Genomic DNA, 13,473 nt, shown 5'->3' on the forward strand with positions numbered 1-13,473 from the left:
CACTAGCAACTTCGACTAATAAAGCATTATCTAGTCTATCAACAGGCAAAGCTAGTTTTCTACCAAACTAATGCGAAATAAAGGAGTAGTTGCCTCCAAAATTAAACAAAATTTGAGTAGGTAATTCGTTTACGAGAAAGGTACCTGAAGCGACATCGGCTTCATCTTTCGCAGCCTCAAGTGTCATCTGGAAGGCTCTCGCCTTCGGCTTTGGTGGAATGTTGGGTTTTGCTGCCTCTTTCTTTTTTGGACAGTCTTTCAAAATGTGCCCCTCTTGATTACATCCAAAGCACATTCTCTTGTTGGACGGACACTCGTTGGCATAATGTCCCGTCTTCCCACACTTGTAGCAGGTCACATCCTCATTACATTTCCCCGAGTGCTTCTTATTGCACTTATCACACCACTTCGCTTCTCCTCCTTTTCCAGCACCAAACTTTTTTGAATCAGATTTTGAAAATTTGCTTTTCTTAACGGAACCAGATGTTCCCTCAAACTTTCTCTTCTCACCAACCTCAACCTTGTTTGTGGTTCTCCCCTTAATTATGTTCTCAACAGACTTGGCAGCCCAAATAGCTGCCTCTAGAGTATGTGCCTGACGTACTGGCACCTCGTACTCCCATGGGAGTCCCTTCGCATACCAGTCCACCTTTGTCAGCTCGTCTGGGACGATACGCAAGGCAAACACCATCTTATCGGTGAAGGCGTTTGTGTAATCGTCGATTGACATGCTGCCTTTTGTCAATGTCAGAAACTTGTTCTTCAACTCCAATAGATTTTGGGCCGAACAGAACTTGCGCTTCAACTGCACCAAGAACTCTGCCTAGGTCAACTGCAGTGGCTTATTAGGGCTTAGGGTTTTCCCCAGAGTGTTCCACCAATGAACAGCTCCACCCCTGAACTGACGTACTGCGAAAGTAGTCTGCAACTTGCCTATGCAACCGCACGTCATGAAGGCTAGCTCCATTTCCGATATCCAATCCACGACTCCGATCGGATCCTCCTTTCCAGTGAAGGTTTATGGTTTGCAAGTAAGAAAATCCTTATACTTGCATCCCATTCCATCATTCCTTCCATCCTGGTTGTTTCTCCTTTCAGGATCATTCCTTCATTCTTCTTGAATCCCAACTTGACTCACAATGCGACTATTGTTCCCTTTCTCCGATTGTTCGGGAATCAGTTCGGGTTCCACAATGGGTATGATAGGTTCGTCCCTATTTCCATGCAACATCTGTCGCATTTTTTCCCGTTGCTCGGCTAACATAGCCCGAATCATGGCTTGCACTCCATCCGTGGTGATCTGTTCTGGTGCAGCAGCTTTAACAGCTACTTGTTCAATTATATGTGGTTGATTCCTGTTCTCGTTTGCGTTTCCAACACCGCTTCTTGTTATTTCCATTCTTGATCTATAGACCGAATAAGGTGAAATTAGATCCTCATTCACGATAGATATTCAAATCATCCTTATCACTCCGAAATGTTTACATGCTAGTTCTAAATTCATAGATGTATGGTTAGAATCCTACACACATAAGGTTTCCAGATCCGATCGGCAACAAAACATAGACCCGAACAAATAATATCATGTTTGGCAAACATATAACATTTAGCACATAAAGGCATTTTAGGCAATTTTCTTAAAATAAACTAGTGCTCATGTCTAAAACATTTCAGACACACACCTCAAAATCTTCACTTAGCATTCTAAATTTAAGTCTAGAAATCCTACAAATTCCTAGTTCGCTTAAACTAACGCTTTTATACCAACTATGACATCCCCAAAATCACGGCCATTAAATACCGGTTTCATTTATGCTTTTAGAATAATTTCAGAGTAAATCCTTTTGATTTAAAAGAGTTGCGGAATTTGTTCCCAAAAACAAAACGTGATAAAATAATATTTACCAAAGCATTTCATAAAGAAATGTATTTTCATTATATAATCAAAACTTGGGATGTCATGTTCCGGTACAGACCATAAAGCATAAACGATAACATTACAAGTCATTCAACAAATATATACATATTTAGACTTGTAAACAAAACAACTTGATGATTCATCCATCTTATGCCCTTGCACCACTTCCTGTAATACAAATAAACTGAGTGGGTCAGACTTGAGAGCTTGGTGAGCATATAGGGTTTTCAACCCACAATAAATAATTAAATTAATTTTCATCAACCAACAATAACCCAATTACCCATTCCAGTTATTCCCACTTTACGTCCCTAAAATAACTAACACAAGGGACCTAGTCTAAGAATATTTCATCGGGGCGACAACACATGCTTCGGGGGTTTCCCAACAATATATGTCAAATAAGGCAACAATGAGGGGGATGGAGTACAACGAATGAACACTCAAGTTCATTAACACCTACAGGTGGCGAGCCTGCTAGCGTTCCACAGGACTGTCTAGAAAAGTCTGTGGTCATCATCTAAACTCCGCTAGATGACTGAATCAAAAACAACATCGAGGCCTCTCATCTGTTTATCACACATCAACTATCTACCCATGTCCTGCCCAACATATTAGTAGATAAAAATATATATTTTTATACATAGTTTAAAACCTGTATAGCATTCTCATTCAATATATATTCCAAACAACAGATGAGACACATACACATAACACGTATTTCATAGAGAATAAATCATATCTATGAGATTGAAGAAAGTGAATATACATTCACACATATAACAACAAATTATACACATAACAAGTATTTCGTATAAAATACTTCATAATTATGCGTTAGAAGAAAGTAACTACACACTCACTTGATCAGAAGATGATCGGACAGCACTACGACTTGTAGAAGCAGTATTCTTCAGTAGATCTGGAAGATCTTCACACAAACCGGGCTCCTCGCGGGCAGAGCTTCGGCTCGGAAACTCTTTTCTTCTCGGGATCTTCGGGCTTCGGGACTCCTTTCGGGTCTCGGGATGATACCGGGGCTTCGGGATATTTCTTGCATGTAAATCGAGGTAAAACGGGAGAGAGAGGAGAGAAAATAGCAACCCTAAACAGCTGGCCCTTCAAATCTATTTATAGGGCAAAATTTGCCCTTGCCACGTCGTGACACCTTTTTCCACATCGTGGGCTTGGTCGTCACTGCATGCGTCATCGCAAGTTACGTCTGGAGGACGCCAGGAGGTGTTAGAAGACTTGCCACGTCGTGGCACTGCTTGCCACGTCGTGGTATCTGACAGTTTTGGTCCCTAATTAGCTAAAAGTTTACCTTTAATTTTATATTAGCAACCAATTAGACTAATTGTTCTAAAACCTGTAACATTCTTCGGGTCCCTAACTTTAGGAATCAAGGTAAAGAACGAAGCATTGCACCCCTTAGGAATCGAGGAATGCACATGGAAATGCTCAACAAAAGCAACTACATCATCCTCCAAAATATCCCAATATCTCTTCATAAAAGCAAACAAAAACCCATCTGGACTGGGAGCCTTTGAAGAACCATAATCCCACACAACTTTTTTTATTTCCTCACGCGTGAAAGGAGCTTGCAAAAAACGAATTTGAACGTTAGACAGAGTCGAGAAATGAAGAGGATCTGTAAGAGGTCTAGGTCCTGTTTGTTTAGAAAAAAGAGATTGATAATGCACACGAAATTCTTCTTTGACAATGCTTTGATTATCAACCCACACACCATCTTTTAGAACACCACGAATAGCCATTTGTCGCATCTTGCATTTTATAGTACCGTGGAAATATCCTGAGTTTTCATCACCTTCAATACCCCATTGAATTTTAGCCTTTTGGGCTAAATCCAATTGAGTAATGTGATCCAAATCTGTAAGTTCCTTAAGGACCGTAACTCATTTCTCCCGTGGCTCAGTCGTACCTCCATCTTCCATCAATCTAGAATCAATAGAGTCTAAAGTCTCCTGTATCTCCTTTCGTTTGTTGCTCATCTGAACTCGAGTGGTAGCATTCTAAGACCTCAAATTAGATTTAAGAAGTTGTATTTTCTTTTTAAATTTAATCCAAGGGTTAGAATATATTGTTCCTGATAGATCATTCCAAGAATTGCGGATAACGTCATCAAACCCATCAATGTGAAACCAGGAGTGAAACATACAAAAAGGTGTTGGACCATAATCAACACGGTGTTCCAGTAAGAGAATGGATCTATGATTTGGGATGAATTTCTCCAAGATCATACCCGAAAGATGTGGAAAGATATCCAAAAGGCCACCCGTCACTAAAAAACGATCCAACTTACTAAATTTTGAACCCCACTTATTACTCCAAGTAAAACGAGCCCCCCCCCCCCCCCCCTAACGGGATATCTGTCAAATCGGCATGTTCAATAAAATCATTAAAGCTACTAGCTGTAGAAGTGTTAAAATGGGACCCCATTCTCTCCGTCTCATCCCTCACAACATTGAAGTCACCTATTAAGACACACTCCCCGCAGAAAGAAAAAATAAGCTGAAAAATATTGTTCCAAAGTTTCCTCTTACAATCCGCCCCTTAAGGAGCATAGACCGTAATAAATAGCACCTCCGTACCCGAAGTCTTCCAAATAGCTTCAATAGCAAGAAAATAATCTGAAGAATAACTCTTTTTAACAATGATACAATCCAAATCCTAAATGGCAAGAATACCCCCCGAGGCGCAACGAGAAGGAGAAAAAGCATGAGAAAACGAATTGTTACCCCAAAAAGACCGCACCGTATAAAGATCCATAACTTCCATTTTCGTTTCTTGAATAGCTAAAAAATTAACTTTATGTTTATGACATAAAGTTCTAATCCAACTCTGCTTGTCTTTGCAACCCGCTCCTTGAATATTAATAGACAAAAAATTCATCTCATAACCGAATTATTATCGTTCCATATTCTTGTTTATCATCATATATTATAGTTGGAAGCTATGTGTTTGTCCATTTTGTTAAATAATTGCTGAAACTTATTTCCCAAAAAATTATTCATAGTAGACGATGCAGCTCTTTTTGCTCTATCCTTTGAAGTTCTTCTGATTCACGCTTGCCATCTTCATCGTTAAGGTCGATATAACAAAGCATGTTTGGTATCTATATGTAATCGGTAGTTTCAAATGTCTTTGACCTTTTATACCTACATGTTTCATTCCTTATCAGTGGAACCTAAACCTAATTTGGGCAACTTCGTAGAATGTCCCAACCCTTATAGTGGGTAAATGCATTCCCATTGATTTCAATTCGATATTATACGAGCGCCACTATTTTTTTTTTGTGCAAATAAGTTATAAATTTTATTGAACATGATAATCTTTTGTTTGAAGTCCTGGAATTTTCAAGATAGTTAGTCTATATTATGGTATTCACGACCCACTGAATTATGGAATTAGGCCAAACCGTGCTCCCAAAAAAGCAATTGCACATTGTGAATTCTCGGTCACATCATCCTCCAAAATGTTGGCGTATGCACTGCACAATGCAACTCCCCCCTTTGAATTCCGAGTTAGATTGTTTTTATTAGAGCTCTAACTCAATCATTATGGTTTGGGTTGTGATTTTGGTAAGGTGTAAATGAGTCAAGCTACACGTGAGCAACTCATAATCTATTAAAAGCTTGACATGAGTTCGAGTTAAAGTCTGAGTGGAGCTCGAGCTCAACTTGAGGCTCATTTAATAAACGAAATCGAGTCGAGCTTAGACTCATGTGACAAATGAACCTAAACGAGCTACGCTCGAGCATGTTATTTTTCCCACGAGCTGAGATCGAGCTGTGAAAATAGGCTCGAAACGAGCTGAGCTTGATCTCGAGTCTCCATAACTTAAAATGAGATCGAGCTCATGCTCAAGGTAAGGTGGGGTTTGCTTGTATACATCCCCTAGTTTTGGGCACCGAATCAGGATGGAAATAATGTATTTGGTGATGAACACCTTGGAATTGAGAGGGAGAAGAGTAAGTTTGTAAAACTAAGTTGCAATGAAGGGAAGAGATTACGATCTCAGTGATAAAAAATTGGTACAGAGTTGTTTAGCACGAAAGGATTATTAGATCTTCGTGTTGTTAAATTTGTGAAACGATTTCAATTTGATGTCAGGTTGTTGAAGTTTGGATCTGTATTATGAGAGTAAGAAAGTGGCAATAAGTTTAACAAATATAATATTGAAGTTTGATAAATTGTATATATATATATATATATATATATATATATATATATATATATATATATATATATATATATATATATATATATATATATATATATATATAATTGATTTTAGAAAAAAAAAAAAAAAACAATTTAGCCGTGATGAGGCATGAAGGGGTTCACATAGCAGCATGTCACCTCAGCATCATTTGACCAACTTTCCATTGGACCATAAAGTTTTGTACAGTTAGCCTTAGGTTGTGTGTATGTATGAAGAGAGAGTTTTTTTAATAAAAGATTGGTTGCTTTATAGTATCCAACTTTATATTTTTTTACTCATCATCCGATTTTAAATTCTGTTTTTGAAGTTTACTTTTCACAAAATGGATGTTTGGCAAAACTTTTCAAAACAGCTTATTAGTTTTTTAGCTTTTCAAAAATCAAATAAGCTAAAAAAATGTTTGTGTATTTAAAGCACTTTTTAAATTAGCTTTTTGGATAGAAAAAAATAAAATTTTCAAAAAGCTGGAAAATCTTAGGTTTTTAACTATTTTACTTCTGAAAAGCAGTTTTTCTTATCCAAACACTTTTTAAAAATAGTTTTTTTTTTCTAAAAACTATAAGCTAATAAGCATTTTTCTTAAAAATCACTTTTACTATAGAAAAAGCTAACCCAAAATGCCCAAATGACACCGTGGATGCAAAATTTTATAATAAGTATGACTCGGTTTTTTTCTTCGATCAAACATAATATAAAACATAAAAACAATTGATTACGTCTAACATGAAAAGCCATCCCTTGCATAAAATCATAATAACTATCTAATTATAATTTAAATTTGACCTTTCCAGATGGACATTTTTTGAAAACGATTCGTTACTTTTTCGGTTTCAATTTTAAAATATTTGGGCTTCTAGCCTCGGGCTACTTGTCCATTTTTTTTTGGATGAAAACATTGGGCTTCTAATTATATTTTTGGGCTTCTAAATTGCACCTTAGGGTCACACATTTCTTTTACCTAGTTTCATATTTTTTTACGCACCGACATAATAGTAGAAAAAAGATCAAATTTTTTTTAATTGCATCCAGAAAAATTGGTGTTGTCGGTGCTGCTACGGGCACCATAGCAAAACCGCCACCGAGTTGACAGTTAATTTTTACTTAATTTTTTGCTTAATAAGTAAGGTTACACTAATGTAGTAAGTAAATTAGCTAATGGGTGTGAAATATGATCTATGAGCAGGTTGTTTACTTCTATGTGAGGATGGCTCTAAAGAAAGGTTTGGTGGATGCATAATAGATGCGGATACCCATCAAACTCTGAGATTGTTGGGGGAAGAAGCTACCAATGAAGAAAGAAGAATATTTGGGGCTTTTAATTATGTATACAGGTATTATGTTCCTTTACGCTGGAGTGATCTTGACCTACTTAATGTATGGATTGACAACCTTTTCTGTGAACGTTAATATCATCATAAACTACAAACTAGCTCATGGCTAGCAACAAGGATTGTAACATTTAAGAAAGAGCTAGAACGAGTTTGGCTACCAAACAAATGAAAACATCTTACCTTCTAACAATGTGTATTTGGGAGCTTTTTTTTTGAAAGACAACACGAATACAAAATCTTCAAACAAATGAAAAAGCGACGGCTCCCAATTGAACTGAATCAACCAAACTGATGGATGCCTATGAAGTGGAGACGATCAAGTTTCTTTGGGCCATCCCAATAATTTCTTCTCTACAGCAATGTCGTTGCTATAATGATTTTAAATGGATAATAAATGTTTCTTTTTGCAGTGACGTTTTTCTACACAATGACATAAGTCTAATGCCTCGAAACCGCACAACATGGAGTGCACTGAATTTTCTTGGAACTAAGGATAACAAAGTGTGCTTAACGTACTGGTTAAATGTGCTCCAGGTACACATGATGTTTTCAATCTTAAATTTTAATATGCTCATTGAGAATTCTTAAACGAATAGAAATTTATGATGACATTTCTCAATTAAATGAGAAATGAAATTATGGGAAACACACTTCTATTAGTTTGAGAGTATCACCAGGGTAGATAGATTATTTACTTAGCAAACAATAATTAATTCAAATTGAATAGCTTATTTATTAATGTTCAAATTTTGATACTACTCGGCCCTTGTCGCTATACCGATGTTTCACTTATAGTTAGTAGCCGATGTAGAGGGTTTTAGTGGGGTGCATGCACCCCACTTAACATGCTTTTTTTCATATATTTTATATAGAAAATTCATAATTAAAATTGATTTTCAATTAATGGCCCCCATGATAATAATAGTTGTGCACTATGCACCCCAGTTACAATAATCTCTGGATCCGCCACTGCTTACAATGACTCAACGACATGAGACATAGCCTCATGTTTGCAACAAAGATTAGTTGATATGCGAAAACTGACATGGAAACTCATTAGGGAAGTTCTTATTTCAATAAATAAATAAATAAATAAAATAAATAAATCTTTAAGGTTAAGACATGCTCCAAAAAATTAGATAGGAAATCTACATTACACCCACCCCTACAAATAACTACATAGCCCATAGAGAATAGATATTAGCTGTTGTTTGTTTTTTCTGAACCAACCTGTTTACAGTCTGTAGACATATGTAATAGAAGAGATGGACCAAATGTCTGCAATCTGATAAAAAAGACTGTTTGTTTTTTAACTGTCTAAAAACTGCGAAAATAAACTAAAATCTAAAAAAACTATTTTTCTTAAAACATATAAGAATTTTTCAATACTTTTAATCTATTATAAGTAGTTAAGAAATCTAGATCAAATTTTATGTATTATTGTATAAAATAATAAAAATAAAATGGTACAAATTAACAGATATATTTGATAAAAAAACAACAAGCTTTGGTCTAAAGTTGTACATAAAAATTGTAGTTAGGGATCAAAAAATGTAACATATAAAATAGATGGAATTAAATTTCGATTTTAAAATTTACTTTTCTACCTAAATCAATTAAAAACTGACCATAAGTATTTCCCAAGAAACTGATGTTGCTTCATTAATTATTTTTTATAAAATTTGGCACAAAAAATATAAGACAATATTAATTTGTTTAATATCTATATAAGCAGCTGTAACAACTATTATTGTAATTAAATATTTATTTATAAATTTGTCACAAAGGGAATCATTGTGTCGTCAGACCTATTTTCTTGAAGTATGATAAACAAAAAATCAAATTGTTTATCATAGATAAACTTGGAATAAATCTAAGTCTTAATTTTAAAAAAAAGATATATGTGTTTTTAGGCTAGAAAATGTTAGAAAACTCTGGTCTACATCTACATCAAGAAGAGGACATGCAAACCTTATTAGGTCTACGGTCTTCAAAAAACAAATGGTCTACGAAAGCTAATATTTTTATGTGGTCTTGACGATGCAAACAAAGGAGGCCAAAAAGATCTACAGACAAAAAACCAATACCAACTAGGTTACTAAACATAGCATCTTTCTCAAAAACATTTCAAAACCTTGTTTTGTTACTAGAACATGGACATACATTTCAAAGACATAACCTTATTCTCCACTACTCATTTCTATATGTGCAAAACGTTGGGTATGTCTCTTTTGTTGGGGATTCAGATATGGTAGGGTATGTGATAATCAATAACTTGAAATTCAACTTTGCTTCGTCTTTTTTGTTGGGGATTCAAATATGGTAGTGTATGTGATAATCAATAACTTGAAATTCAACTTTGCTTCATTGTGTCCTACAAAATGATCCTTTTTCTCAAATGTTTGGTTACATATCATAAAAGAGATTAAATTTCTATAAGGTTTAGATCAAATTGAAAATATTATTTGTATCTCCAACAATCATTGGCAAGTGATTCTCGGATGTTATGTCATTGATAAGCTAAAAGTAGCAAATATCTTATGATTACATGAGTCAATTTTAGAATAAAACCCGGGAACTAAATTGGCAATCCTTATTTATTATTATTACTAGATAGGCACATTTTTAATTTGTGTACATATCAAAGAATGATATACTTTCCAGAGATTCATTATAGAAAAATCCTAAAGTTGATGTTATCAAGCACACAATGAATAATTGCAAAACCTAAAATATTAATATTTTCTTAAACGATTAACACATAAACGATCAGGTTAATAGTTCTAGAGGCCCCAATCGGCTGAAGATACATTCATGTGACCCATGCCAGAGTTTCAACTATGTATACATACAACAACATTTAGTAACTCCTATAATAATAATCAATCATAAACTTTTTCATCTAACTTATTAACTTATATATCAATAACATGCTATGAATCTAAGATACACCAACATATTAACTTATATATCAATAACATGTTATAAATCCCAGCTACACCATCTTATTGATTCATATAACAATAAGCTACTGTAAATTTAATCTACATCATCTTATCAAATCATATAGTTATAACCTACCATAACTCTTAGTTACACAAGTTTATTAACACATACAACATTATTTAAAAATCATTCATATATTATGCCTTTCACATAATACAATAATCACCACATATCTTGATATCAATTATCTAGAAAGAAAGCATGGTCATTCACCTTGCAACATTTCCAGTGTATGGATTGTTGGTTCTTGAAGCTCCATATATGCTTTAGTTCAAATATTGTCAACATAACACACTCAATTAAGTATTACAACTCAAGGTACAACTCATTTATATATTGACTCAACCCATCAGTAATGTAGGTAAACTTATTAAGCTCCATGAACTTGTTGTCTACATGTCTTAATTCATTAAGACATGAACTTTCTGTCACCTTATTCATTATTTCATTACCTTGAGTCAAGGTACAATATTTCCACCACACTCATAGAACTAAATTTAATGGATAAAACTAATTATATTTCACAAATAAATCATTAATATAACTTAACTCATTATGATATAAGTCAAAAATTTCTTATTATCAAAATTTCCCAAAACTAGGGTTTCGGTTTATCTTCTCCAAATTCAAGAACTAGGCATGGACTAGTTATATAGCATCAAGAATATGATTACTAAGCCCATTTTAAAAATATAATTAAGCTTTCTTTAATATATATAAGATACCAGTCACCATAAACTCCAAACAAGCTTAATGATGAAGATGAAGTTACCTCTTTATTCTAAGTGATAGTGTTAGATTATTGATTTATTGAGATTTCCTTTCACCTAGCTCCTTATCTAGGTTTAGCTCATCAAAAATTGTCCTTAAAGAGTGCTAGAGAGTGTGTGGGCAGTAAATGAGTGACACAGCCGACTTCCTAATTTGTGTACTATGTTTTGTGACGTTGGCTCCATTTGATGTGTAATTAAACGTTTACACATCACGTTATCATTAACATCATGGTTTAGATTTTATGTGTTGTGTACTCACTATCTTATTGTTTTAGAATTGTACTTTCTTCTTAACTTCAAATAACCATAACTTCCTCATATGGACTCCGTTTTAGTCGATTCTTTCGCCCACACGCTCTAAATTTTCATGGCTACATTACAAAAATAAAATCAAATCTTTTAAATCTATTAAGTCACACTTTCTTAATCTCAACATTATTGTCTAACCATTTTATTAAATATGAATATAATAACTTTTTTCAAAACTACACAACCTTTCAATTTATTTTTTACCACATATCCAAGGGTTATTATCATATACATAACCCCTTTTAAAACATAAGTACACCCCGTATTTACTTTTACAAATTCATAAAATAAGGTGTTACATATATGTTGTTCTTTTCCTTAGAGTATAAAAATACCGATGACATATAACATTTGTAATAAATGTTCCCTCTACAGATGGATAAAGGAAAGTGGTGGTTCATAGTATTTGAAGTTTCTTTTTGGTGTAAAAGGTGTACCAATAGTACTAACTACAGATTAGTATGCAACACCACACATATCAGACACTTGTATTAAAATATTAAAATACCAGTACACCCGTATATGGTAATGCCTTATGTTGCAACATATGTGAATGTATGTTTTTGTCGAATGTCGCATCACCATTTTTTAATTTAGGTCATGAAGGACTTCTCTAAACCCAATATAGGTGTTTCCCCATGTCCCAATCTGTCAATTTGTAGTAAGTGACTATACTCTTTAGCTATGCAAGGACGCCACCCTTTACCATGTAAGGGGTCACGTCCTTTTGATTTATAATATTCATCGTATTTGTGATCTTGGTAACTTATAAGGATATGAAATCAACAACAGTTAACATGTATTAGGATCAACTCCAAATACCTTTGGTGTTATATAAATACCAACCACCAAAAATCATTCTTAATACTAGAATCACCAATATTCCTCCCCTAATTTTGTTGTAATCCTTTTATATTAGTGTATTACACATTTAATTTACAACAGAATGCAAGTATCCCAAAGACTAGACCGTTTATATCTTTGGAGATAATATATACATTCACGAGTCTAGTTCTAATACTTAGTGTAACTCTAACTTTGTCCAGTAGGAATTAGCAACTAAATCACATCATTTGTTGTGATGTCAATGTCCAATGGAAATACAGTCTAATTTATTTCTTTTAATTACAATACAATGAATACCAAATAGGTTTTACAATAAAAAAAACAATATAGAAGCACTATAAAAGTTTTCTCAAATAAATTAATTAAACTATACATATACTCTTGTACTTCTTTCTTGTATGCGGTTTACTAAACCCTTTAACAAGTGCTATCTAAAATGTAGACTTCAACCCAAAGCTCGATACCTGACACACATAGAATCTAAAAAGAAGAATACGTAAGACAACGAATTGTCTTGTGAGCCCATGTTTTAGACATAAAATAATGTTTGGAAAAAATTTCCTTACCTTATTCTTTAAAAGAAATGATTCTCAAACAACACTTACTTTCCAAAAGATTTTCTATAAACAAAATAACTCATTTTTCAAATTGTTTTCCTTTGTTCAAAACATCTTTACACACATATAATACTTGCAAATTTCATTTGTGCCTAATATGCATCAAAGTCGATAGCACATTCCAAAGCCGTAGATATAGTTCAAAATACTTATTTTTAATACATTCACCAACTCAGAACATTCTTCCATAATACTCAAGGAAAGTATTAATTTCTCCAAAATATACAAATAATCAAAGTACATATAACTTAAAACGTATAACTAGTCAAAATACTTATAGCTAAAAGTGTACAAATTGTCAAAGTACCCAAAAAGTATAAATAGTTAAAACCCAAAAAATACAACCAAATACTCAACAAGTCCAAAACAAACTTTCAGTTCCCTTCGAAATACAAGAAAACCGGTCAACACCGATTTTCTATAATCC

The 13,473-nt window shown here is 33.9% G+C and overlaps 1 protein-coding gene across 2 annotated transcripts in view; it reads left to right on the forward strand.

Annotated features, from left to right (window-relative positions):
- LOC111891238 (uncharacterized) overlaps nt 1-13,473 on the forward strand; it is a 62,431-nt gene that overhangs the window by 18,769 nt on the left and 30,189 nt on the right. For both annotated transcript variants that reach the window (XM_023887307.3, XM_052764665.1), the window contains 2 exons: nt 7,348-7,495; nt 7,906-8,029. In XM_023887307.3, the coding sequence (XP_023743075.1) occupies nt 7,348-7,495; nt 7,906-8,029 (272 nt within the window). The remainder of the gene's footprint in view (nt 1-7,347; nt 7,496-7,905; nt 8,030-13,473) is intronic.

The sequence above is a fragment of the Lactuca sativa genome, chromosome 6 (assembly GCF_002870075.4).
Source record: "Lactuca sativa cultivar Salinas chromosome 6, Lsat_Salinas_v11, whole genome shotgun sequence".
In the NCBI taxonomy this organism is placed as follows: domain Eukaryota; kingdom Viridiplantae; phylum Streptophyta; class Magnoliopsida; order Asterales; family Asteraceae; genus Lactuca; species Lactuca sativa.